The sequence below is a fragment of the Vulpes vulpes genome, chromosome 5, assembly GCF_048418805.1.
Source record: "Vulpes vulpes isolate BD-2025 chromosome 5, VulVul3, whole genome shotgun sequence".
NCBI lineage: Eukaryota > Metazoa > Chordata > Mammalia > Carnivora > Canidae > Vulpes > Vulpes vulpes.
In genome coordinates this window covers 93,339,486-93,367,178 of record NC_132784.1, presented here as the reverse complement: position 1 = coordinate 93,367,178, position 27,693 = coordinate 93,339,486, and the positions used below count along the sequence as shown (strand labels likewise).

At 55.2% G+C, this 27,693-nt stretch overlaps 1 protein-coding gene across 4 annotated transcripts; it reads left to right on the top strand.

Annotated features, from left to right (window-relative positions):
* Nucleotides 1-2: 2 nt before the first annotated feature.
* SLC45A3 (solute carrier family 45 member 3) lies at nucleotides 3-20,259 on the top strand. 4 transcript variants are annotated; one of them, XM_072759434.1, is made up of 5 exons: nucleotides 3-87; nucleotides 13,401-13,799; nucleotides 14,641-15,423; nucleotides 16,124-16,389; nucleotides 18,479-20,259. In XM_072759434.1, the coding sequence occupies exons 2-5, from the start codon at nucleotides 13,628-13,630 to the stop codon at nucleotides 18,914-18,916; spliced, it is 1,659 nt and encodes a 552-aa protein (XP_072615535.1). In that variant the 5' UTR covers nucleotides 3-87; nucleotides 13,401-13,627; the 3' UTR covers nucleotides 18,917-20,259. The 4 variants fall into 4 exon arrangements, with proteins under 4 accessions (XP_072615535.1, XP_072615533.1, XP_072615534.1 ...); XM_072759432.1 differs by lacking the exon at nucleotides 3-87 and adding an exon at nucleotides 268-380; XM_072759433.1 differs by lacking the exon at nucleotides 3-87 and adding an exon at nucleotides 4,936-5,067.
* Nucleotides 20,260-27,693: the final 7,434 nt, after the last annotated feature.

Here is a 27,693-nt window from a genome sequence, read left to right as displayed (position 1 = left end):
CGGGGAGGGGCGGTGCCCCGCGGGGCCGGGCAGCTTTTACCTAAATGTTTTGGTGGCGGGCGGCGAGGGGGCGGCGCACGGCCCTAGGTAATGACAGGGCAGCCGGGGAGCCACGCGGGGGCTGCCCGTCTCGGCCGCGGCTAAAAGCCCGCTCCGAGACCTCCCGCTCCCTCCGCGGGGACCGGCCCCACCCCCACCCCACCCCCCGCACCCCGGCCCCGGCCCCGGCCCGCCCCGCCCCGCCCCTCCGCAGCCCCAGCGCGCATGCTCTCTCCCCCCGCCGAGCCACCTGGAGATTTAAAAGCGGGCGGCGAGCGCGGCGGGAGAGGCGGGGGGCGGGGAGCGCGCCGGCCCGGGTGACAGCCGCACGCCTCGGCCAGGTAGGCGCGCGCCCCTCGTCTCCGGGGCGCGGGGGCGCGGGGGCGCGGGGGCCGTGCTCTGCGCCCCGCGGCGCGCCCGGGGAGGTGGCGGGCCCCGGGCGCGCCCCGCGTCCTGCAGCGGGGTCCCCGCAGCGCCGAGGGCGGGCGGGCGGGGCGGGCGCGCCGGTGCCCCCCGGGCAGGGCCGGGCCGGGCCGGGCGGCGGGGAGCGGGCCCTCCCGGGAGCCCCGGCCGGGCGGCGGGCGGCGGGCGGCGGGCGGGCGGGCAGCTCGCTCCTCTTGCAGCTCCGGCGCCAGAGTTTTCTTTGGAAAGTTGCATTTATTTTCTTCCCTTGTCTCGGCTTCACCGGAAAGGGACGGGATGAGTCACCGCGGCGCGCACAGTCCGGGGCTGGGGAGCCGGGGAAGGGGCCCGCGGCCGGGATGCCGCTCGCTGGGGCTGGGCTCCGGGGTTGTCCCGGGAGGGAGAGGGGAGCGAGCGCTCCCGGACGTGAGTCTTGGCGCGGGGCTCTGGGCGGGGAGTTGGGGCTGGCGGGGGTGGGTGTGGGGGCGCCTCCGCCCCCGGCTGCGCCGCCTCGGCCGTCCTTCGGGGGAGGAGGGACCGGAGAGGCCCTTTTCTCCGCGCCTCCCGGGGCTCTCAGGTGGGGACGGTGGCCAGGCTGAGACCTGCAAACAGGTGCGAGGAGGTGGTACCCGGGCATCCGCTGTGGCTTCCCCGGGCTCTGGGCTTAGCAGCAGCGTGGCCTGCTGGCCGAGCTCCTGGAAACCTGCGCCCTTCTCCCGAGTGAGAGCCAGCCCTTCCCGTGGCCTGCTGTTCCCCTCAAACACAAGAACCCCCCTGACTTGCTTTTGCCCTTGACCTCTGAATCAGCTTCCATCTTCCTCACTGACGCTCTTGCCTTGCTCAGCTTTTCCCCCTCCCCCGCGGGCCACTCCTGCCACCCTGCTTCCTCCTTTCTCCAGGGGCCAGAGTTGGGGTTAGGGAGGGGTTTGGCATGGTGGGTACCTGGTGAGGACTTGCCCTTCAGCTGTTACACAGACCTGATCCCAGTGGAGCGGACACTAAGAATAGCCCAGCTGCTGTTTTTCTGCCCTGCAGTCTGCGGGGCGGGAATAGCCAGCGCACCCAGGCCCAGAGTGACCCTTACTGGGCTCTTGGAAGCATTGCTCAGGGCTGGGGTGAGGCCCCAGGGGGCTTCTGGCCGCTTTCCTCCTGCACTTAGCAGATCTCCTTTCAGAACAATACAGAACTTGGTGTGGGCTCACCTGCTCAAGGCTTGGGAAGCAGACTGGCACATGGGGGGAGGGAGGGAGGGGAGGGCCCCAGAGGTACAGGCTGGAAGGGAAGCCTAGGGAAAAGCATAGAGCAGCTTCTCCTAGGGAGTGAGTGCTGCGGTATTTGAGGTCACAGGCCCTTCTGTTGGATGGGTCCCATCCCCTCATTCCTTCCTTATCTCCTCCCCCCAGGCCTGCCATGGAGCCAGGACTCTGTTTTTCTAAAAGTGCTCAGAAAAATGGAGCTTGAGTCAGCAGGATGAGTAGGAAGAGAAAAATACAGCTGTGGATGAATGTACAGCTGTGGACATACAGGCCCCAATTAGAGTATGTGTGTGGGGTGTGCGAGGGGAAGTTTTCCTGTGTAGTCATGGAGTGTGCCTTGAACTCCCCTGCCCCTCCTGGCTCTCTGGGGTATCCCGAAGGAGGAGGAGGAGCTGCACAGTGATTCTTGGTGATCCACTGGAGGTCTTAACAGGCCACTAGGGAGTGGAAGGATGGAGTGGAGGCCCCTCTCAGCCAGGGCAGGGCTCTGAAGGAACAAGGCGGAAAGATGGGGATGGTCTAAGGACTCTGAAGGTGAAATTAAGTACTAGCGTTTGGATGATCTGAGCCTGACAACACAACCTTATGGGTAAAAACCTAGATTGTCAGAAAGACAAGGTTTATATCTTGGATGCTCCGCTAGCTGTGGAATGTTGGGCAAGTTACTTAACCTCTTCAAAGCCTCCGAATATCTGGCTGCAAAATGGGGCTGATAGCAATAATGATAAAGTTGTAAAGACAGCCTTTTTTTTTTTTTTTTTTTAAGTTCATTTATTTAGGCTCTACACCCCATTTGGGGCTCAAACTCAGGACTCGGAGATCAAGAGTTGTATGCTCTTCTGACCAAGCCAGACAGGTGCCCCATAGCTTTTTTTGTTTATGAAATATAAATAGCTGGTTGTATAAAATGTATACAATATGACAAATGCAGAGCTTTATTAAATCACACATACAGAGCACTGGACTTTGTGCTTTAGGTAATAAGTGGTCCTTCAACATTAGCTAATACTGTGTCTTCCCCCCCGCCCCCCGGGGGCCAAATGGGTAGCAGCAGCTAGCCTGGGACTCTGTGCTTGGGGTCTGCTCTTGTTTCTTTGGGAGCAAGTTCTCCTGGACCTCAGGGAGCCTGTCTGACTAGCAAAGAGACTGGCCTCTGGCATCCAGGTGCCCTGATTTTAATCCCATTTCCTCTTGTGCAAGTAATTTCTCTGTGCTTCAAACTTCCTTCACTGTCAAATGACGGTAACAGTACGGTAACAGTACTGGTCTCACCAGTACTGGCCTCACCGTATCATGAGGATTAAAGGAGCTGATATAGGTAAAGCTCCAAGCGCAGCAGGGGTGTGTAAAAAGAGCCTGATAAATGTCAGCTGCTGTTATTTGGTGACAATGGAGGCAATCTTTGCGGTTTATGCTTAGAAACCAGAGTCTCAGAGCAAGAGAATTAGACCATATATAACTATATATAAACTGTGAATGACCTACTTGCTGTTGAACTTGTGGTCTAGGGCAAAGAACACACCAGGACTGGACATCCTGGTCTCCTCCGTCAGTACTGTGTGTGTGACTTGTTTTTTAATCAGTCCAGAAACCCCTGCCCTACCTGTCTCCTCAAGGTGGAAGAGAATACCAAGAGACAATGGAGATGAATATGTATCTTGAAAGATTAAGAGCTTTCTATGCAGAAGGGTTATTTGCTGTGATTTTTAGGGAAACTGTATGAGGCGGAGGGGGCATACTGAAGTTGGGGTTCTGCTCTGTCCTCCTCCCCCCCACCCCAGCCCTTGGGATGCATTGCTTTCTGATATCCAGAAGAAAAACCCAGCCTGGCTTTCTTTGAATAGTCATTGGCCCTGTTTGCTGGGCAGCAAGGACAGAGAGGCTGGACCAGTTGGTGCCAGGCCCAGCATCTCAAATGCTGATGCCACTTGACTCCCAGCAATAGAGCTGGAGTGTGGAGCTTTGTCTAGTGTATTAAGTGTCCCTGCTTGGGGGCGGGGGCTGACCGAGCCATCCCGGGATGGTCCTGATATCTGGCCAGAGCTTCCTATTTAATCCCTTTCCTACTATGAGGTCTGTGTTTCCTCCTCCAGGGAAGAGGTCCACAGTTTTGCCCCTGACCCTGAATGGCTTGTAAGGACTTCTTGCTTCTGATGTTGGAGACAGGCCTACCTCACCTGTTGACTTTAGTGTCTGTAAAATGGAGAGGATGATATTCACCTTGCAATATTACAATGAGGATTAAACGAGATAGGTCTGTTTAACAAAGTGGCCTGCACAGACCAGGTGCTCAATACTTGTTTTTCCCTTTCCCTTCTTCAATTCTGGAGATCACTCTCTCTGGGAAGCAAGAAAGGGGCTGGAGACCAGCTCCTGGTCTAATGGCCCATAGTCCCTCAATTACCAATTTCAGGTAGTTGCCCTCAGAAGCAGCCAGCCAGAGAAAAGTCCCTCCTTTCCCAATGCTCTTTGTCATGCTCCACCCCAAACCCTAAGTTTGAATATCCTTTGAGCTGGCAAGCAGTGTCCAAGCTGGAAGCACACAGCCCATCTTTGGGGATGTGGCAGTCTAGCTCCCCACTCCGGGGTCCTGCCGCTGGAAAAAGCTGAGCACCCAAATACCTTGAGTGGGGAGGTATTTGAATCCTGGGCAGGCTGGTCACGTTGTATCAGACAGGAATCCTGATTCAGCCTCACTTGGAAGGCCTTTGATTGAGCACTCCCCCTTCTAGGTCCTGGACAAGGACTGTGGTCCTTTGCTTTCCAGGAGCTCAAGGGCTAGTGGGGCGGGGGATGGGGAAGGAGACCAGAAGGACCACTGGCAGTTATCCAACTCCGAGGGCTGCCTGTTGAGGGCAGCAAGATTTGGAGGAAAGGGGGGATCCTTGATGGCTTGGATTCTAGGGGAGCTGTAGAGGAGATATGGGATTTGAACGGGACAGGGGTCAGGTGAATGGGGAGGCATCCCAAGGAAGTAATTGGAACATGGTGACTACTTTGGAAGGAAAATCAGGCCCAGTGCTGATAAATTCCCCCAGCTTGGGTCCAGAACTGAGATGGAAACGCATTGCCACAATTTGGGTCTGGTATTCTTTCTACCATACCTCACCAGGGAGGGGCCATAAGGAGAGGCAGGTGTGTGCAGAAGAGCCAGGCCCCAATGGCTGTGTTTTGCCCTTTTCTGCATGGTTCTGACCCACTCATCTTATGAGACTCCACAACATGGCTTCTTCCTCCAGGAAGCCCTGGGAGAGCTGTTGATGCCCTGCACCTTGGGCCCCCAACTCCAGCGACTTGTGTCTCAGCACTGCCACAAGGGGCCGTAGGCAGTTGTTTCTGTATCCCCAGCACCTTCAGGGTGGGCTTGCAGGTAATTGGATCTCAGCAAGTGTTGGATGGGTGGGTGGGTGGGTGAGTGAGGGAGTTAGTTTTAGCGCTCTTTGACATTCCTTTGGGGGAGGTTAGGTTGCATGCACTGAGGCATACTTCCTCCAAGGGTGGACAAACTCAGACTCTTTAATAAAAGAGTCCTTTTTTGGAGCCCCCTTGCACCCTGCTCACCACTGAGCGGCTGCTGTTGAGAACACGTTTCCATAGGGCTAGGTCTGGCCCATAGCCCTGGGACGATAAATAGGACTGGTCACAGAACCTAGGATATCAGGGCTGAGAGGGCCTGAGAGACCATTGAATTTGAGACTAGAGGTGGGACAGAGCAGAGTTAGGACCAGCGTCCTGGTCCTACTCCCAGCCTGGGGTTCTGCTCATCTGTAGATCTTCCTAAACCCCGCATGCCCTGGCCTCTGGCCTCTGTGCTTCCACCTCCTAAGGGAAGCCAGTCTCCAGGAAGGGGGCAAGGGTCAGCTCTGCAGGATGGGGAGAGCTGCCCCATCTGGCTGGCTGGCAAAGTTCAAATTCACTAGGAGGGAGGCTGTTAGGTTTCACCTCCCAGGGGCTATAAGGGACTGAGAAGGCAGCAGGAGGAGGACAACTCTCAGGGGCCGGGAGGACTGTGCCAAGCTCCCTGTTCTCCCCGCCAGGGACCAAAGAGTTTCTTGGTATTGCTACCCCACTTTGTAGGGAAGCAATTGTTGTGGCCCAAATGGAGAAAGAATTTACCAATTTCTGCCAGGAACAGTCGAGCTGTGGGAGGGAGTAGGGAAGAGGGCAACTCTGCCCCCAGATGTCTCGGTTACTTGGCTCAGTTTCAAGTGACTGCTAACCCTTGGGCAGTGTGGTGGCAGGTAAAGGATGGGGTAAGTGCAGTTGGGGAGCCCCTCGCCACCTGGTTCCCTGTTCCTCTCTACAGTGGAAGGTTATGAGACACCCTCCCCAGTGCCATGTGGCTTGGCAGTGAGCACTTAGGAGGCACCTGTCTAAGGAGAGCACCATACCTGAGGCTGGGGCAGTGGGGGGCGGGTGGGTGTGAGAGCATTTAGCCATACAGTTGTAAAGAACCTTAGACAGTGTGTGGACTAGTTCTCATTTTACACATGTGAGTCCCTGGTATGTGTAAAATGGCCTGGCCAGGCTATACAGCAGCAAAAGTTGCTGAAAAGTAGACTTGTATGGTCCTGGTTCACAGTTCAGAGCACCCTGCAGCAGTTGAATTAGAGAGGAAGGTATGTCAGGTATCCAGCACATGCCAGACACCTTCTGGACAGTTAGCCAGTGTCAGCCACCCTGATTATTGTCCCTGGGGACGGGATCCACCCTTGTCTCATAACTGTGGGATGTTTGTTCCACGTCTATCTGCCTTAGCAGCCTCAGCCAGCAGGCAGGTCTGATGCAGTGACCTCTCCTCACCTGTCGGAGCCAGCACCTGGGGAGGCATTTACATTCTTGGCATTCCTCTCCCCTCTGGGGGCTGAGAGGGGCGCTAGTGCCGGTGTGGGTGGCACGTGGGTGAGAGGGGAATGCTACTGGAGAAGAAAGGCGGCTAGTGGGCCCCCCTCTGACCTCTGGTGCTCCTGTTTGGGATTGAGAGAGCCCTCTGCCAGGTTTCTGGGCTGAGGAAGCCCAGACAGCTGAAGGAGGGCTCTCTTAAGCTGTGTCTAGCCTCCTCGAGCTGTGTCTAGGAGGCGGATGGTATTCCTTTGTCTCCTCACCTGTCAAATGTGTGTACTCCTTGTACCCACCTCCTCAGGGTGGGAGGGGTTGGGAGGGCAATTGGCACATGAGCCCAAATCAGGCTGACTGCATGCCAGGGTCCACCCTGCAGCACCGCCAGTGTTCAGAAGCTGGCGGTCCCTGGGGTAGAAGACAGCTCTAGGATGAAGAGTACGATCGCCTTGGTTCCGAGGGCATTGGTCAAGGTGACCCAGTGTGACCTTGGGTCGCCTCTGTTCTCAGAAAGGAAGTCTGGTTGTGGGAGGTCACTGTCCCGAGTCAGGTGTGTGTCCATGCAGCCTGTCACTCTGGAATGGCCAGGTGATCCCTTGGGAAAGTGCTTCACCTCAGCTTAGTCTGGCTGGGACTGACCAACCAAGGTGAGGGTCAGGCCAGCCCCAGGACTCCTGTCAACTGGATTGCAGAAGGGAGGGGAGATGAGATTGGGCTCCAGGGACTGCCTGCCCGCCTGCTCATCCAGCCCCCTCCCCTTCCCCCAACCTCTGCGCATTTGTTTCCTTTCAGAAGCAGGGCTGGGGCTCTCAGACAGGGCAACAAAAGCAACTTTCCTCAAGCCACTGCCACCTGTTGGGTTTTCACACATTGGGGGTGAGTGGGGGGAGGGAGCCGCTCCCCTTTCCCAGTGTCTGCGGTGTGCCCCTTCTGCCCCCCCAGGGCCTGGGATTCTCTGTGCTGCCCCCAATGATGGGGCTCAGGAGCCGGAGGGGGTGGGAGGCCTGCGGCAGCTGGAAGGGGAATTGAGTGGGAAGGGGCCGGTGCTGGCAGCCGGGAGAGAGTTTGATGGATTACTCTGCAGGCCGAGAGGTTTCTCCGTAATCCCCCATTGTGTCCCGGCCTGCAGCCCCCTCACTCCCTCTGACAAGCTGCTAAGCAGAAGGCTTCCAGTCCGAGTGAAGAAAAGGCAGCGCAGCGGGGCGAACTCCAAATCCCTGGCCTCTGGGCCCTGGGGGAGGCAGGAGCTAGGGAGCGAGACTGGGGTGGGGGTGGAGCCCCCTCCCCTCCGTCGAGCCCTTCCTCCTGACAGTCCCTGGGGGTGAGGGGTTGCCTTCTGAGCAGACTTTCGGGGTGTCCGGGGGAGCCCTGCCTAACGTGGGCCCCAGGGTGTTTCTGCAGATCAGTGCCTTTTTTATAGGGTGGGGTTGGGGAGAGCAGACTCTCACTTCTGTGGAAGTTTGAGCCCCGAGAACCAAAGAAGACCAAAAACGGAATGTGGGTAGGAAGGCGAGTAGGAAGGCCCTGAACCCAGGCACGGTCTCCTCCTGCGCCCCCACCCCCAAGCCGCCCAGGTAGCCACTCCCACAGCACGAATCCCTGACCTGGGGCTGAGATGGGAGCTACTGCCTCACAAGGATGCTCCTTTTCAGGTCTCCTGGCTGGCCAGCACTGCCTCTTTCTGGGGCACCCTAGGGCCCCGCGAGGGTAGAGCTCATTTCGAGAGTACAGTGTGCTGGCTTTCACCTGGTAAGGCCAAGGATGTTAGTCCCCTGGAACTGAGGCAAGGGTTGGGTCACAGGGATGCGGGGCTGGTGAACCCCGGAAGCTAGAGGGCCCCGGAGAGCTCAGCTCGGATGGCATTCTAGGATCCAGTCCCGTGTGGAGGAATGGGGGTCCCCCCCTCCCTGCAGCCTTGTAGCCTCCACCTGGGGTTCTCCCCCCCCTGCCCCCCCCTTACTGGCCTGTGGCCTGATAAGTGCCGACAGCTCAGGAGATGGGGGGGTGTTGGGGAGACTGGCCGGAGGGCCTCCACCCCCTTTCTGTAGCTGAGTCACTGTTTCAGGAGGGAGCCCCCCACCCCGTTGCCTTCTCGGCGGGAGGGGCTGCCTGGGGGCTGTGAAGGGTAGAGGAGCGTGTGAGAAAGCTGGGCCGTCTTTGTGAGCGTGGAGGGAGGACGGGGGTCGCTGAGCTGCTGGGGTCAGGGTGGGGGCCCGGCGTTTGATGTGCCTGGGCGGGGTAGGGGGACGAGGCCTGCATAAAGAGGCCATAGAATTGCTGCCTGACACTGGCCCGAGGCGGGGCTGCCCCCAGCCCGGCTGCTCTGGCCTCTGTCTGTCAGCGGAGAGAATCCGCTCCCTCTAGCTCCACCTCAGTCGTCAGGGTGGCAGGAGCCCCTTTGAAAGCCCTCAAAGGCCTCTTTATGCGTCCCTCTGACCCTCCTTTCCCGCAGGGAGCCACCGGGAGTGGGCTCTGCTTCTCCTCCCACCTCCTCACTCTGTCTTTTGAATTTTGGAGAAAGTTCAGGCCAAGTTTGCTCTTGCTGCTTGGTTTCATTTCCCCATGCTTGCCCGTGGCCTAACCCCGCGTGGGGTGTTTCAGCCCGAGAGGCTGTGCTGCAGTGTCCCCCCCCCCCCCAGCCCCTGCCACCTTTGAAACTTTAGAGGGGTTGCCTCCTTGGTTGGGGGGGGTCTGGCCAGGGTTCCCTCGGTGTGGGTGGGGATGGGGTGTCCTCAGGGCTCAGACCGCCCACCCCCACGCTGCTTTCAGCCCTGTGTTCTTTGGGTAAATGTTTCCCAGGCCCCTCATGATGGGGTGGGTGCCAGAGGGTTGCTCGTTGGGTCTCCTGCTACGTGGGGCTGGGCTCACTGACTGGCCCAGCCTGGGTGCTTGGGTTCTGCTCCCCCAGGGATGAGGAAAGGTGGCCTGGGGCAGAGCTCCCCGGGGGTTCCTGGAGGCCTTGGGTTTCTTCCAACCTTCTTGCTGTCCTGTCATTGGAGGACAGATGCTTGGAGCTTGAGAGAAACTCATCCTCCCTGAAGGCTGCTGTTCCTTCCAGGAGGTCAGGCCACATTCCCCTTTTGGTACTTTCACCTCTCTCCTCTTCCCGCCTCCTCCCTACCAGGTGAACCCTGGGAGGCAGGCTCTTCTGGTTGATCTTCTGTTTGCCAGACAGACAGAGTGCTCCAGGAACACTGGACAGGATTTGAGTCAGAAACACCTCTGACACCGCAGGGTGTTGGGGAGAATTGAACTCTGTCTCCCCGCTGTGTTCCTGAGGAAGACAGGGGAGTGCCCCAAAGGGGTTGCCAGCAGTCCTCTGTCACTTAGAAGCTTTGGTGGGAAGCCTGTCCCTGGGCTGCAGGGGGGAGTGATAGCCAGGAAAGTGGTTCTGTTCTCCTACCTCCTGGAGCCTGGGCACAAGCCTGGGCAGGGCCTGAGCTTCGTGATCGTGCCCTGGGGGGATGGCAGGTGGCTGGTTAGCACCGTGGGAGTCCTTTGTGGCTCCTTCCACACTGAGGACCCTGGAGTGGGGCTGACGTGGGTGAGGTGGGTGAGCGTGGGGCTCTGAGGAACGTCCTGGATGGGGGGAATCATTGGAAGGGAGAATATTCTTATGGGCTTGGAATTCCTTAGGCAGTTCTGTGCTGGGAAGAATAAGCTCTAGGGGTGGCAAGGGTGCCCTAGTCCTTGGGGCACAGTGCAAGTCAAAAGAGGGAAGATGGGCTTTGCAGCCTAAGAACAGAGGGGTGCTGGGCTGGGCTCACTTCCTACCCTACTCCTTTCAAAGACTTCTTCCCCTGGCCTGGCACCCAGCCCCCCTTACCTGGTGAAGAGGAGGAGAATGCAGGCCAGAGAAGGGAGGGAGAGGCAGGCAACTAATGAGCTATCTGCACTGAGGGAGGATGGAGGGAAATTCCCCTCTTCACCTCCTTTCGTCTTTTTTTTTTTTAATTTTATTTATTTATTCATGAGAGACAGAGAGAGGGGGTGGGCAGAGATACAGGCAGAGGGAGAAACAGGCCCCACACAGGGAGCCCGATGCAGGACTCGATCCCAGGTCCCCAGGATCACACCCTGGGCTGTAGGCGGCACCAAGCCACCCTTGGTGCCACCCGGGCTGCCCTTTTTTTTTTTTTTTTTTTAAAGATTTTTTATTTATTTATTCATGATAGTCACAGAGAGAGAGAGAGGCAGCGACACAGGCAGAGGGAGAAGCAGGCTCCATGCACCGGGAGCCCGACGTGGGATTCGATCCCGGGTCTCCAGGATCGCGCCCTGGGCCAAAGGCAGGCGCCAAACCGCTGCGCCACCCAGGGATCCCCCCTTTTTTTTTTTTTAAGATTTTATTTATTTATTCATGAGAGACGCGCAGAGAGAGAGAGGCAGAGACATAGGCAGAGGGAGAAGGAGGTTCCCTGCATGGAGCCCGCTGTGGGACTACATCCCCGGATTCCAGGATCATGCCCTGAGCCGAAGGCAGGCACTATACCGCTGAGCCACCCAGGGATCCCCTCCTTTTGTCTTTTTGTCTTTCTCTCCTGTGGGCTAAGGAGGGTGTCCTGCCTCTTCCTGGGAGCATGGGGCTGGGTCAGGGAAGGGAAGAGGGCAGGTGGGGTGATTAGTCTTTTGCGCAGAGCTGCAATTCACTTTGAACAACAGGGAGCAGCGAGGGCTTGGGAATGGGGGCAGGATGTGGGTGAGTCAGGGTCTGACTGTTTGCTCAGGGAGGACCTGGTCCCTTAACCCACAGCAGATGAATGTCCAGGGCCTCCCCAGACCGAGAGTGGGGAGGAGAGTGGGCTGGAAGCCTTTTGACCCAGAGCCCCTCCCTCTGGGCTGGAGACCACCCCCTCTTGGTCTGTGTGCTATCTCCTGCCTTCCTTGTGAGGGGGATGCAGTGACAGGGAAGGAGCTTGGCTCAGAACTGCCCAGCTAGGGCTGACCTGCGGCCCCCTCCCAGCCCCTTTGGGGACCCCGGGGGTCGGTATGTTACCCTCCTCCCCAGGGCACCCCCATAGGAATCCATGCCCTTTCCCAAAGTGGATGGTCTGGGTCTCAGCAGAACTTTGGGGAGGAGGCTGCTGGTTGCCCAGCCTTCCGTCCTGGTCTGCCATCTGCAAAGCCTAGGAAAGCGGTTATGGGACGCGCACATCTTACCTGGGATTGATGGCCATCTGGTTTCTCTGCAGCGTATTTCAGAAGGCACCTACCACGTGCTTCTAAGCACACAAGGCCCTGGGCGCCCGGGTGTTATTTGAAAAGATAAAAGAAGTTGAAGTGGCAGATGATGAGATGCTGAGATTGGACGGGAATGAATGAGGGCTGACGGTGCCCCGACTCCGGTGGGGGAGGGGCCGGGGCAGGACTAAGGGGCTGAACACTAGCTGGGAGCCTGGCCCTTCCACCGAGCTGGGCCCTTCCACGGGAGCTGGGCCCTTCCACGGGAGCGGTGCTCTCCCACGGAGTGGTGCCCTTCCCCGGGAGCAGTGCCCTTCCACGGGAGCCGGGCCCTTCCACGGGAGCCGTGTCCTTCCACGGGAGCCGGGCCCTTCCACGGGAGCGGTGCCCTTCCACGGGAGCGGTGCTCTCCCACGGGAGCCGTGTCCTTCCACGGGAACAGTGCCCTTCCCCGGGAGCGGTGCCCTTCCCCGGGAGCGGTGTCCTTCCACGGGAGTGGTGCTCTTCCACAGTGTTTATGAGAGTGAATCAGTGAGGCAGGGGAAGGCACTCTGAGCTCCGCAGGAAGCTCTGTTCCCACCTCTTTGGGATGAATGACAAGTCAGGGGACTTTTGCCTTTTCTCATGAAGGCCCACCTTCTATACTCCTCTTCATGACTGACTTGATTATCCCTCTTTTGTGGTCACTCCTAAACAGAGCAGACTGCATTGGGGACTATTGTCAGGAAGCAAGACCTGGACGCCAATTGCCTAGGGGTGGGGGGCACGGGGTGGGTCCCCCGTGGGATCTCTATGCATGGGAGGCAGGCCTAGCAGGAAGGGCTACGTGGACTTCTCTGCTGAGAAGGAAGCGGTCTGGGTAGCAGAAAGAGGCTGCTGGGAAAGTGGTAGGGCATCCTGCCAGTGCTGGGTCACTGGTGTCATTATGGTTGCCACCAGGTGGTGCGGTTTCATGCCCCTGTGAGGTCAGGACCTGGGAACAGGCCCCATGTCCCCTGACAGTTGGGCACTACATGTGGGAATGTTTCTTCCCCACCAATGTTGAGCACGGAGAGAAACTCCAGGGAGAGGTTTACAGGCCTAGGTTCCTCCAGGGGAGCCCTCTTCAAGTGGTTTCAATAACAGGTTAAAACCCAACCCAGCAAACCACGGCCTCTCCTCCCTTCCCCCTTGTCCTCATCCTCGGGGGCTCCAGTTATGGTGCAACGTGGCTTGTGGCCAGGCAGTGCGGAATAGGAAGTGCTACTCCTAACAAAGGGGGATTGAACAGCCCAGCTTTGGGAAGTGGAGAGAAAAGCAAACAAACCAGGCCTGGCAGAGGGTCTCTCCAGAGGCACCTTGATAACAGAGCCTGGGGAAACTGGGAATTCAGTTGGTTTGATTTTTTTTTTTTTCCTTTTTTCCATACCAGCAGGCAAGAGCAATGGCAAAGATACTCCAAAACAGAGAAAAACTGACATCTCTTTGGCTCTGGAGTATGCTGAGGTTTAAAAATCATATTTACCTTATTAGTTATGTCAGCCTTAGGCTAATATTAACATGCATTTCCTGATTGGCAGTAGGGGGTGGCACAGCCACACCGTCAGCCTGGGAGTGAACAGGATTCAGGGAACTAAGAGCAAATCCTGGATGCCTGGTTCCCAGGATTTAACACTCTGTGTTGGATTGTCCCTGGCCTTTTAGGATCTGAGTGATGAGCTATGTCCCCGCCAAGACACCCCATGGCAACAGGCATTTAGCATGGGCTGAGGCGCTGGACCTGCACGGAAGGCTGGCAGAAATGGGCTGGTGGCTGAGGCCGGGACAGTCGGTGGCAGCAAGGAGGAGAGGCCTGGGCGTCTGGAGCAGGGCTGAGACACAGCAGTGGAGGAGTGTGTGAAGGGGCCGGAGCCTACCCTGCCTGGCCTACCATGGTCCAGAGGCTGTGGGCCAGCCGCCTGCTGCGGCATCGGAAAGCCCAGCTCTTGCTGGTCAACCTGCTGACCTTCGGCCTGGAGGTGTGCCTGGCTGCAGGTATCACCTACGTGCCACCTTTGCTGCTGGAAGTGGGGGTAGAAGAGAAGTTCATGACCATGGTGCTAGGTGAGTCGCCACACCTTCCTAACCTCCTGTTCCAGATACAGGACACCCAGGAAGCAGGGCAACAGTGCCTCTGCCCAAAGAAGGAGAGGTAGCTGCCTGCTGGTCCTGAGCCTATGGAGCCAGTGGGTGGGTGGGCATTGCTGGGAGAGGGGTGACAGTGGGGTGACGTGGGCTGGGGTGGGGGGCAATGGGAAAAGAGCATGGGGTCGTTCCATGGTCACAATACCCCGGGCCCCTACACAATGCCTGGCGCATAGGAGACACTGCTCTTCACCATTGCTTAGCCTTTTCTAATTTATATCTGTTATGCATTTAATCTTTGCAACAAACTTTGAGGTCCCCCATTTCACAGAGGAGGTAATGGAGGCTGAGACGTGGTTGGGTGACTTAGCCAGGCCAGAAGGCTGGCTACTGATTAGTAGGATCAGGGTCTCCCAGCTGGGGCTCTTTCTTACCCCTAGAGCACGGGCTGGGCTCTTGACTGCAGATGGTGTTTTGCAAAAGCCATAGAAGGCAAATGGTCACCATGGGGTGGCTCCTGGGATCATAGGCTCTGGAGTCAGACTCCCTTTAGAAACTACCCCTCTTGCCCCACCTCAGTGCCTGTGCAGTTGTTCTGGGCATCAGTTCACCCATCTGAATGCAGATGGGGCATTAGTGATCCTAGCTGCAAGGACTAAACTAGAGTGTGTGTGACAAACTCCGCAGTATGTCCAGCACCGAAGGCTTTGCCTGTGACAGGATCATGATCATTTCCATCCTTCCCCAGGAGGTTGGTCCCCTTCCCCACAGCCCCTTGGGGCCCCAGCCTCTGGCTCATCACTACTTGTCCTTCCTGCAGGCATCGGTCCAGTGCTGGGCCTTGTCTCGGTCCCACTCCTGGGCTCAGCCAGTGACCACTGGCGTGGGCGCTATGGTCGCCGGAGGCCCTTCATCTGGGCGCTGTCCCTGGGCGTCCTGCTGAGCCTCTTCCTCATCCCGAGGGCTGGCTGGCTGGCGGGGCTGCTGTGCCCAGATACCAGGCCCCTGGAGCTGGCGCTGCTGATCCTGGGTGTGGGGCTGCTAGACTTCTGTGGCCAGGTATGCTTCACTCCACTGGAGGCCCTGCTCTCTGACCTCTTCCGGGACCCAGACCACTGCCGCCAGGCCTTCTCCGTCTATGCCTTCATGATCAGCCTTGGGGGCTGCCTGGGCTACCTTCTGCCCGCCATCGACTGGGACACCAGCGCCCTGGCCCCTTACCTGGGCACTCAGGAGGAGTGCCTCTTTGGCCTGCTCACCCTCATCTTCCTCACCTGCGTGACAGCCACACTGTTTGTGGCCGAGGAGGCAGCGCTGGGTCCGACCGAGCCCACGGAGGGGCTGGCGGTCCCCCCAGTGCCACACTGCTGCCCCTGCCATGCCCGCCCGGCTTTCCGGAACCTGGGTGCCCTGTTTCCCCGGCTGCACCAGCTGTGTTGCCGTGTGCCCCGCACCCTGCGCAGACTCTTTGTGGCCGAGCTGTGCAGCTGGATGGCATTCATGACCTTCACGCTCTTCTACACGGACTTTGTGGGCGAGGGGCTGTACCAGGGTGTGCCCAGGGCTGAGCCGGGGACCGAGGCCCGGAGACACTATGATGAGGGTAAGGCTGCAGTGCTGGAGGGCAGGGAGGAGGCTGCCGGGGGAGATCCCTCCAGCCCAGGGGAGGCCTGCAGTTGGGGCGGGCTGGTAGCTGTGTGCCTGGGCTCAGGTCTGTGCACAAGGTCCCCAGGGTGCCGGGCCGCTCTGCCTGCCATAGCAATAGCACCTTGGGCGGCTGCAGGGCGTTTACTCAGAGTCATTGCCCCAGTTTGACAGAAAAAGGCGAAGCTTCGGAAGCTTCGGTAAGGTCCAGGGGTAGTAGAGGAGCTGAGGCTGGGTGTCAGGTCTGCCTGGCCGAGCTTCAGTGCGCCCTCTGCTCCCCCTGTTGACTTTCCGCGGTCCCTGGCCCCAGACCTTCCACTCGGGCACACGGAGCTCGCGCACGGAGCGTGGACATGGAGCCGATGGCGGAGCCCTCTGTGTTTCCCCTCACCCTCCTTGGTGGCTGAGCACCGGCTGAGGCCCCCCCACACCCCTGAGAACACCTTCCTCTGTCCTTAGCCGAAGGCTTGGCCGTGTTGTCTAAGGGCCGCGTTAGAGCACAGGCTTGGTTTGCTAAGGGCGAGGGGGTGTGGACCGCGGGACACAGGTCCGGTTCGCAGCAGTTCCAGATGGCAGGTGCCCGCAGGCCTGAGCCTTTCCCAGGCTGCACCGGCCTCCGCCTGCTTGGGGCCTGACTCCCTCCTCTGCCCCACCCACAGGGGTCCGGATGGGCAGCCTGGGGCTGTTCCTGCAGTGCACCGTCTCCCTGCTCTTCTCTCTGGTCATGGACCGGCTGGTGCAGCGATTCGGCACCCGGGCCGTCTATCTGGCCAGCGTGGTGGCCTTCCCTGTGGCTGCCGGCACCATGTGCCTGTCCCGCAGCGTGGCCGTGGTGACCGCGTCGGCCGCCCTCACCGGGTTCACCTTCTCCGCCCTGCAGATCCTGCCCTACACGCTGGCGTCCCTCTACCACCGCGAGAAGCAGGTACTCGTGCTGGCCGCTGGGTGGAGGGGGCGGAGGGCAGCCCAGCAGCCCAGCCCGGTCCCAGCCGCTGGCTAGTCCTTTGACTGGAGAGGAAGCTGGTGTAGCCCAGGGCCGGAGACGTGGGCTGCGGAAGGAGGGTGTAGATTAGATTCTGGGAATGACTTCCTGGTGTCAGGACTCCAGAGCACTTGAGTGGATGATTGCAGGAAATGCCCAATCCTTCCTTGGGTATCCTGAAGAGGCAGGCCAGCGGAGGCCCTCAGTCGGGCTGGGTTGCTCCACAGGCGGAGGCAGGGGCTGCGGCACATGACCTCTGGGCACCTAGCCTCAGCAGCCGGAGTGGGGGTGGTTTGGTGTGGCAGCAGCTCTCTGTTCAGGGAGGGGCATTGCTACTGACCCATGCCCTGCCTTGGTCTCCAAGATGGGGAAGGCTCCACACTACCCCTTCTCTTTCTGGTTTATCTTCTTTTTCTACCTAATTCTCTCTTTTCTTTTCCTGCCTCACATCTTTGTCTCCGTCCCCTTCCCCTGCCCCCACGGTGGATCTCTGAGCCTGGCATACCTGACACCGCTCTCCTGGCTGCTGTAAGTTGGGGGGCCTCCTTCCTGCTTGGCCCCACACTAACCAGCTCCTCCAGGGGCCCTGTTCCGTGGGAAGTCTCCTGACCAAAGCTGTGTGGTCACCTGCATCCCCTTCACTGGCCTCAGCCAGCTACAGCCCTGGGTGCAGAGCTCTGCCCAGTGGGTAAGAAGCTGGGGTGTCCTGAGGGAGGAGATGCAGGCCTGCCCTCATGGAGCTTCCAGATCGTAGGGAAGATGTATGTCTGCCCCTTGTAGGACATGAATGATGTAGCAGAGATATGCCTAGCTAGGAAGGTGGTTAATTGAATAGGTAGCTGCAGGGGTGGGGTGTGTGGAGGGAGAGGCCAGGGTTTTGGTTGGGGTGGCCTGGTCCCTGAGACCCCTGTCAGCACACTGATAACCTTCGTCAGCTTCTATTCTTCTGCTGCCCCAGTTGGGGGCTGGGGCCTGGGGGCTGGTGTCTGGAGGCCAGGCTGGGTCATATAGACTCATGCCAGGGAACATGCTGGGGCTGGTCCTCCCCTCCGACAGAGGAGCATGTGTATCCCTAGGGGCCTCTTGAGGCTCCAGCCTCACTGGTCTTTCCAGGGGTGGCAGGCAGGGAGGACAGGTCCCATAGGCCCATTCCAAGCAGCAGTTGATGGCACCCTTGGCACTATACACTGTCTGTACTTGCCTTGCCTCCTGGCTGTACCAAGAGCTGTCGGCTTTCCTTTTGAGCTCTGCCATGGGTCCCGGCTCTAGTGCAGTAAACTCGAGAATCTTTCTGTGTAAGGCACTAGCTGGCCCAGGGACAGTGGGGGATGAATTCTGGCCCCGTCCTTAAGCAGGAGGTTCTGAGCAGGGGCAGGTGCATAGGAAGAAGGGCTTCAGCATTAGCATGGCTGGGCGATAGGAGTCTGGGAGATTCCTCTTGTTCCTCTCGTCCTGCAGGCTGAGTCTGCTGGACCTTCCCTGCCCTCATCTGGGACCACGGACCTCACAGTAGGCCTGGGACCACGTGGGAGCAGAGCCTCTCTCTGCGAGGTCGAGAAGGATTTCCCAAGGCAAAATGGTGGGGGGCAGGAAGTAGGAGGCTTAGGAGAGCCTGTGTGTGGGTTCAGGTCACCAGGGGCCCCGCCTTTGGGTTTTGTTCCTCTGTTCTGACACGTCTCTCTCACTCATCACCTCTCCTCACTCTGGCTTTTTTCTTTACCCTGGGGTCCTGTTCCTGTTCTCTTTCTGACTTGTAGAAGGAGCTTGCCTGCCACTTCTGGTTCCAGGAGAGGCTAGAGGAGATCTAGACTCTTGGTTTCAGATTTGTCCCCTCCTCATCCCCTGCCCCTGCGGAGAGTCCTAACTAGACCAAGGAGGGTCTGCTTGGCTTTCTTGGCTTTCACCTGCTGCACAGGTGTCATTAAGGCCGGTTGCCTGGTTTCTCCCAAGCCGGGATCTGTTCTCGGAGCTGGGATCCTAATGCTTGGGTACCTACCTATCCTTGTTGCCATTTTTCTGCCCCATTCCCCAGGTTTTCCTGCCCAAATACCGAGGAGATGCTGGAAGCGGTGCCAGCGAGGACAGCCTGATGACCAGCTTTCCATCGGGCCCCAAGACCGGATCGCCCTTCCCCAATGGACACATGGGTGCTGGAGGCAGCAGCCTCCTCCCACCTCCACCTGTGCTATGCGGGGCCTCTGCCTGTGATGTCTCCATGCGTGTGGTGGTGGGCGAGCCGCCCGAGGCCAGAGGCATTCCGGGCCGGGGCATCTGCCTGGACCTTGCCATCCTGGACAGTGCCTTCCTGCTGTCCCAGGTGGCTCCGTCCTTGTTTATGGGCTCCATTGTTCAGCTCAGCCAGTCTGTCACTGCCTACATGGTGTCGGCTGTGGGCCTTGGTTTGGTGGCCATTTATTTTGCTACACAGGTAGTATTTGACAAGAGCGACTTGGCCAAATACTCAGTGTAGAGTACTTCTGACCCACTGAGGACGGGCCTGCCTCCCTGGGTCCTGGCCTGCCCCCCACCCCCCCAGCGCATCCCCAGGTAGCCTCCTAGGGCCAGGCCCGCACCCCTGCTCCCCCACCTGCCAGGGTCTGTTGCTGCCAATGTGGCATGGCTCTCTGCTGCCACCCCGTGGTGACAAGGTGCCGAGTGGCACAGGTAGGGGCCTGGGGCTTCCCTCATCTTCAGGGCTGGCTGAGTGTTGGTCCGCACAGGCTTCAGTCTGGACTTCTACAGGCAGGCCAGAAGGGTGGGGCATTTCACTGGCTCCGTGCACTGGAATGCAAGACTCTAGGGGCATTACCCAGGCCCTTAAGGCTCACAGCCAGTGTCAAGACATACCCAGTGAAGGGATTTGGAGAGCTGAGTAAACCACCTGGTCTCTCCCCTCCAAACCCCTTATCCCTTAGATTCCCTCGATGTTGCTCTTGCGTGGAAGTTTCTAGTGTGAAATTTCTCTGCAGGATGTGAGAAGGAAGTTATTTGTGGGTAAAAGTCTGGTGGGGAGAAAGGAAGCCACCTGGCTGCCTAGCACTGCCTTTCTACTTTTCCCCCACTGCCACATTTTATCAGGACATGGCTTGTTTGCTCCTGTGTTGCCATCATAGGGGCACAGGCCTTTAAATATTTAACTTATTTATTTAACTAAGTAGAGAGGAATCAATTCCCAGCTCTGCCATCTTGGTTTCTGAGAGGTGATTTCCCCAATGGGCCTGAGAGATGGCTGGTTTATTAGGCTGAGCATTGCCAGAATTGTCTTCCCCTGGGTGATTGGTCTGGCCCCAGAACTGCCTAACCCGGGAACTTGGAAGCCCTGTTTACCCAGTGGATATCCCAAATCTTGTTACCCAAGGCTGGGGGAGCTGGGGACATAGGTGGAGGTGGGGCTCCAGGTCTCAGCTGCCTCCCTAGCCTCCTCTCCCCTCTTGGCTCAGCCTGCCTCCCACCCTCTACTCCCCTCTGCTCTCTCTAGGGCTAGGCTGATGAAGGAGCCACCCACCCCTTTCCCCCACTGGCTCCACATCCCTCTTTTGGGCTGTTGCAGGACCAGACACACAGAGTGTGGCTCTGGCTCAAGCTTTTATTCGTCTCAGCCCCCAGGGCATATCTGTGCTTGGGGAATCTCGCACAGAAACTCAGGAGTACCCCCTGCCTAGGCTAAGGAGGTCTTATCTCTTGGGGGTTTAAGTGCCGTTTGCAATAATGTTATGTCTTATTTATTTAGTGGAGTAAATATTTTATACTGTATGTGAGCAATCAGAGTATAATGTTTATGGTGATGAAATTAAAGGCTTCTTATATGTTTCACTGCCCTGTGTTTCTCTTTCCTGAGGGGGAAGGCCCAGATCTCTCAACCTATCCCTTAGCTTCCTTCTCAGTAAGGATCCTGTCTGGGCAGCCTCAGTTCCCAGGATCACCAGCAGATGGAGCCATAGACCAGTACTCGTCCAATGCCTGGGGCTGGGCTTGGATGTGCCACCCCTTGGATTGGGAGGGTTTGTTTGAGAATTGGGGCGAGGTCAGGCAAGACACAATGCTGGGGAGTGGGGACATTTTACTTCTCAAAGGACTCACAACGTGGCCAAAAAAATGGAACAAGCACCCTCTATCAATAACAGCTATAGGAAGTAGGAAGGAAACTGGCAGGTGCCAGCGAGGATTTCAACATCACCAAGCCTTGGTTCCTATCTACTTCACCCTTCCTGCCAGGCTTAGGTTAGATTCAGAGTCTTCCCTGCCATGCCACCTCCCTCCCCCTTCCACACTTGGCTGGCCTTCCTGTTCCCAGTTCTGGTGTGTATAGTTAACACCTTGTGCAAGGACCAGCTTTATTGGGGGTGCCTGGCTGGCTGGCTCGGTGGTTATAGCATGTGACTCTTGATCTTGGGGTTGAGAGTTTGAGCCTCACACTGGGTGCAGAGATTACTTAATTTTATTTTTAGTTTTTTTAGATATTTATTTATTGAAATTTTTATTTATTTATTCATGAGAGACACAGAGAGAGAGGCAGAGACACAGGCAGAGGGAGAAGCAGGCTCCCTGCAGGGAGCCCAATGTGGGACTTGATTCCAGGACCCTGGAATCACGCCCTGGGCCGAAGGCACTTAACTGCTGAGCCACCCATGCATCCCTAATTTTTTTTTTTTTTAAAAAGGACTAGCTTTATTTATTTTTAAGATGTTCTATATTCTAAATAAATAAAATCTTTCAAAAAGGAGGGGTGGTGCCGGGTGGCTCAGTCAGCTGAACATCTGACTTCAGCTCAGGTAAGGATCTCAGGGTCCTGGGATGGAGTCGGGCTCCCTGCCCCGGGGTTGGGGGGGGAGGCTGCTTCTCCCTCTCCCTCTGCTCCTCCCCTCTGCTCATGCTCTCTCTCTCAAATAAATAAATCTTTAAAGTGTTCTATATTTTACTTTTATTATGGAAGATTTCAAGTACACATGAATAATGAGCCTGGTACAATTAACTCAATTTTAAACATTAACATCCTGCCAAGTTAATTTTCTCTACTCTCCTCCCCGACCCATTTGGGGGAGGTATTGTTAAAGCACACGGCAGACACAATTTCATTTCACCTGTGAATACTTCAGCATGTGTTATAAGAAATAGGACTTTTTAGCAGCTTAATCATAATGCCATGAACATAGCTAACAAACAGCAATTCCTTATTATCACTGGTTACTCGACCCATGTAGAATTTTCTCCAATTGCTCAAAAATGGTGTTTCACAGTTGGTTCGTTCAAGTCAAGATCCAACCAAGATAAATTGTGCCTGGTGGCTATGTCTCCGGTTCCTTTTCAACTGTAACAATTTCTCTCTTTTTATTTTATTTTTGTGCCATGCACTTGTGAAGAAATAGCTCTGCCGTCCTCCAGAATTGCCCATATCATATATTGGGTTACTGTATCCTCAGTGTTCTTGAACATGTTCCTCTTTCCCTCCTTTTTTGCCTTTGAGCTGGTAACAAGATCCAGAGGCTTGATTAGATTCAGATTTGATCGTCTCATAGGGGCACAGGCCTTTAAATATTTAATGAACTTAAAAATGCCTCTGTATACTCGTCCTACATAATTTTGAAGCAATTTCAGACCTCCTACTTCATTCCGAAGTATTTCAGAATGTTTTTCTACAAGGTAAGGACTTTCAAACAAAAGAGGCAGAGCCACATTACTATGATCAGACCAAAAAATAATTTTGTAGTATAATCAAATATCTGGTGTTCACATTTCCCTGTCTCACAATTTTGTATAGTTTTTGCTCAAATTGGAACCTAAATAAGTACCAGATGTCACAGTTGGTTGATGGGTCTCCTAGATCTCTTGTGATCCATAGATACCTCCACAGTTTTGTTTTGTTTTTGTAATTTATTAAAGAAACTGCATTGTTTTCCTATAGATCATCTGGATTTTGCTGCTATCATGCCCATGGTGACATTTCACACGTTATTGCCTTTGTCTTTCCTATAAATTGGTAATTAAAGTCAGAGACCAGATCAGATTTGATTTTTTTTTGTAAGAATACCTAATATATTTCTATACTTCCATAGAAAGGAGCACATACTGCTTGGTTGTCTTTCTTTTTTGATGTTAGTAGTCACTGATAGCCTTATTTATAGCCATTATTTCATAAGCATGGGAAAACCCAAAAGTTCCTGACTCTTTCTTCATATTTACCAGTTTTTAAAATAATGAATTGATTCTCAAACATCCCTTATGATGACAGAGAGGTCTTTTCCCTCAGAGTCATTATGTGTTCACGGATTTAAACATATTTGATGTGTTTCAGCCCTTTGCAGCTGTTCTCTGTTCATATACCTCCTCCTACTGGCCAGTGGGAGCCTCTTCAAGTAGATTTTTTTAAAGATTTTATTTATTTATTCATGAGAGACACAGAGAGAGAGAGAGAGAGAGAGAGAGAGAGAGAGAGAGCAAGAGAGAGGCAGAGACACAGGCAGAGGGAGAAGCAGGCTCCATGCAGGGAGCCCGATGTGGGACTCGATCCCAGGTTTCCAGGACCACATCCTGGACTGAAGGCGGCGCTAAACCACTGAGCCACCCCGGCTGCCCTTCAGGTAGATTTCTGAGTCCTTCTGACACTATCATTTTTGGTTCTTGGAAGCTTCTTTGCTTTTGGCCACAACTAGATGGCCAGGCTCATCTTGCATATTTCCTGCCACAGACTTGGAATGAGTTATTTCTTCTAAGGCTCTCTGATTGCTGTTTGTGGGATAAGGTTTGTAGAGACCATAATCTCTGCATCAGGTGTGCCCGTTCCTGGGTACGTCATCAGTTTTCGGCCTTTCCAGTGGACAAAACTGAGAAATGTTTTAAAGGTAAACACATTGAGTGTTTATACTGATACTTCCGATTCAAGTTCAAGACTGTACACACACACACTTTTCGTCTCTAATTTCTCCCAGACTGAAATAGGCCTGGCCCAGAGGCTTGTAGTGTGTGCATGTGAGATGTGAGAAGAAGCAAAAAAAGAACTACCAGTTAACCATCGATGTGGGCCTGTCTACCATGGGAACATGAAACCTGGCCCATTGGACAGGTGGCCCTCCCCCTGATGTGTACCAACTGTTTTAGAGTACACGGGAGGAGACTGGGAGGAGACAGGGAGGAGGTAGTTGGGGCTCGACGGGGCTCTTTTAGCACAAGCTTTCAATATTTGGGACCAGCTACATCAACTCACAGACACAGGGGCCTTGTACTGGTATCTCCTCAGTTTTTAAACTACGTTCCTCTTGGAAACACCAATTTGCTAAGACGGGGGAGGAGAGAAGGGAAGAAAGGGGACTCTGGAGTGTAGGAGGAGATGCAAGTGGCCTCAAAGATCTCACAACTAACATTCCTGAGTCCTCTCCACATGAGGTCTCAGACAACTGCAGTCTGGCTCGTGCCCTTAAAGACCGCCGAATGTGAGAGGATTTAAGTGAATCAAATGTACAGATATGTATGAGGCAGGGTATGAGTGGAAAATGCAGAGCAGAAACTAGAGAGTTTAGAGGAGAGAAAAATAAGATTTTTCTGTGGCAGAGAGAGGAAGGGTCGGACTATTCTGCAGCCTGCTCTGGCCCCATCATGCAGGGCCCTGCCCATCTTCCAGAGACAGATAGAGCCCTGGGTCCTAGCCTATGGTCTGAGCCTAGGAATGGGGAAAAGGGGGGCTACTGGGGATTCCTGAGGGGTACTCCATCCTTTGTATCTTCTCGGGTCTTCTCTCTGGCCTGGGTTGCCTGTGGTTGCAGGGCCAGTTACAGTGGGATGGGGAGCAGGAGGTGTAGAGGGGGGATTAGCTGGTGGGCAGCTTGGATCTCGGGTTACTTCTTGTGCTGTTGGGGAAAAACCCCTTGGTTTCCAGGGTCCTATTTGATTACAGCAACCTGGCCAGTCTTATCAACACTGGCTGGAGGCCTGTTGGAGGCAGGGACCTTCTGACACCCAACACTGTCACTGGACCTCTGCACACATTGGGAGGCAGCTTGGCATGCCCTGGTGACCGGGTCACTTGACCCCAGTCTGCCCCTTACCTGCATGTGACTTCTCCATCCTTCTGTGCCTGGTGCCCCCTCTCCCCCATAAACCACTGAGCACTTTACGGTCCCCAGGTAACATTCTCTCCTCCTTTTCATCAAATAGTGTTTGTCTACCTTCCCATGTACTGGAGTCTATGTTAGCCCTGGGTCTGTGCTGATGAAAAGCACGATGGCAGCTGGGATGGGGCTGTGAGGAGGCACACTGGGCGCTGCCCTCTGGCTGCCAGGAGCCCTGGGTCCTGGGGAGGCAGCAGGCCAGACCCACGGACCACCCCACGGGCTGGCCTCATCCCAGCGACTTTATTCCAGTGACATGGGGACAGCGTTGGGGGGCAGACACTGTTAGCCCTCTTTCACCAGCAGCAGAAGCCTACTGAGAGGAGGTGACTTGTCCAAGGGCACACTGATTCAGGGCCAGTTTTGTTGTACTATCACTGATTGCAAAAGGTGGAAGTGAGGCGTATACAAGAAGCCTTTGCATTATCCCTGAAGCTTTCCTGTAAATCTAATAGTATTTCAAATAAAAAGGTTATTATTATTATTTTTAATGTGGAGGACTTTTGATCAGTCTTATCACCTCCTGATATGCACCAACCAGCCAGCTAATTAACCATGCCTGTTACCTGACAGATATACCTGGGAAGGAGAAGGCACCACAGTGTATACAATGAAGGCGGGGGGGTCTGAAGGTGTATGAAGTGTACTCCTTGCTCTCCGAGTTCTCCAATTTCCCTATGGGAAAATGAGACAGGTTCTGGCAAAAGTTACTTCTAACATTACGAACAGTCTGACAACTACCAGCCAGACACAGGAGTGTAAAGGGGAGGCGGAGAAAGCACCACCAGGAGAATATGGGTTTTTTTTTTTTTTGAAGATTGTATTTATTTATTTCAGAGATAAAGAGAGAGAGAGAAAGAGTGCACAAGCAGGGGGAGAGGAAGGCAGAGGGAGAGAGAGAGGGAGACAGAGGAATAGGGAGAAGCAGGACCCCTGCTGAGCAGGGAGCCCAATGCAGGGCTCAATCTCAGGACTCTGGGATCATGACCTGAGCTGAAGGCAGATGCTTAACCTGCTGAGCCACCCAGGCGCCCCAGGAGAACGTTTTTCAAAAAATGACAAAGATCATTTCCTTCTTTGAAACATGTTCAATATGGTTTTGGCCCAATGAACACTTGAAATACATGAGCATTTTAATCACTTATATATATACCGTCGCTCGGTCTTCATGCAGTAGTCATAAAGAAAACCACGGAGTCTTCTTTTTTTAAAAAAAAATTTTTTTTTAACTTTTTATGATAGTAACACAGAGAGAGAGAGAGAGAGGGGCAGAGACAGGCAGAGGGAGAAGCAGGCTGCATGTATGGGGAGCCTGATGTGGGACTCGATCCTGGGTCTCCAGGATCACACCCCGGGCCAAAGGCAGGCGCCAAACCACTGCGCCACCCAGGGATCCCACATGGAGTCTTCTTGATTCTGCATCCATACTATGCCTCATGTTGATTGCCTCATTGCTAACCTCACCGCCACTGTCCCGTCACCTCTCTGGGGGACTGAGATATTAACTACACCCACCCCCCTCTCTTCCACTGCAGCCTGAATTGATCCCAGTGCACTGAACCACTGCCCACACCTGAGGGACACAGCAGCCTTGGGTGACTCACCTGCACGTGGCAGGGAAGCTCCTTCATGGGTGGCTCCGTCCACCTCTTCACCCCCTTCATGACTACTCCAGCCTCTCAAACCTGGTCCTGCTGCAGTGAGCTTCTTCCCACTGGTCAGCCAACCTTGGCTCCTTGCAGCCTGAGTCCCCTTGCCCTGCTACCCTCTCTTCATGGAAAGCCTCTTCTCTGCTACTGAAATTGTACTGCTTCTCCAACCCTCAGCGTTAAACATCTCCTTTCCTGGTCCCCGGAGCTTGATCACTTCCTCCTCTGGCTTCCCATTGCACACTACTCTTATGGCACTCATGCACGCTGGACAAAAGCTTATGTGACATATTCACCTGCTAATTCCTTCTACTAACATCTATTAAGCAACTAGCATGGGCCAGAGCTGTGGCAGGGTGAGAGATAGGAGCAGTCCCTACAGTTGGAGGTCCCCGACCAGTGAGAGGTTCGGAGACATGCAGAGGCAATCACAGTGTGTGCAACAGTGCTGTGTGGAGGGGACAGGGCCAAGGAAGTCACGGTGGGGTCCTAGCCCTGTCCTGGAGGAGGCCTGGTGCTGGGGATCAGAGAGGCTTCCCAGGAGAAGTGGTGTTAAATGAGAGCTGAAGTCAAAGTAGGGATCTGTTACCTACCACATTCTTCCAGGTAGAAGGCTGTGTCTTATTACCTTGTTGTGTCACCCCAAATCTAGATGGGTAGCCACACAGTAGGAGCTCAATAAATTTGCTTGCTTGATTAAATGAATAACTGAACAAACAAAATGAATTGGCAAATGAAAACCATCTTACTTTTAAGCAAGTGGACAACCTCACCTTACTCTTGCTTCTGCTAGGTATAGCAAGAGCCCAGGCTGAAGACCAAGGCTGTGTTCTGTCTCTATGGATCATGTGGTTTATTGTTGCACTTTCTGTTGGCCTTTATTTATTTTTAAAATTTTTATTTATTCGTGAGAGATACAGAGAGAAGCAGAGACATAGGCAGAGGGAGAAGCAGGCTCCCTGTGGGGGAGTCCGATGTGGGACTCCCGATCCCAGGACCCCAGGGATCATGACCTGAGCTGAAGGAAGACACTCAACCACTGAGCCACCTAGGTGCCCCAACCTTTTTTTTTTTTTAAGCTTTTATTTATTTGAGAGAGTGTGTGTGAAAGAGAGAACACAAGCAGGGTGAAGGGGTAGAAGGAGAAGCAGACTCCCCATTGAGCAGGGAGCCGGACGTGGGGCTCCATCCCAGGACCCTAGGATCATGACCTGAGCCGAAGGCAGACACATGACTGAGCCACGTAGGGACCCCCATTGATCTTTAGAGTCAATTTAGTAACACCGTGTGAGTGGTGAGGAACTTTACGCGATTTTGAATGAGTTTGTGGTTTTTGTTGCAGTATGCTACAGAAAGAAGTATTTCACTTAACTTATTAAGTCTATGGATTTCATGAACAATATTTTTCTTAAAATGCTTTTAAGAACTTCTTAGTGGGAAAAAAGAATAAAAGGGGCACCTGGCTGGCACCTGGTGAGGAGAACATGTGACTCTTG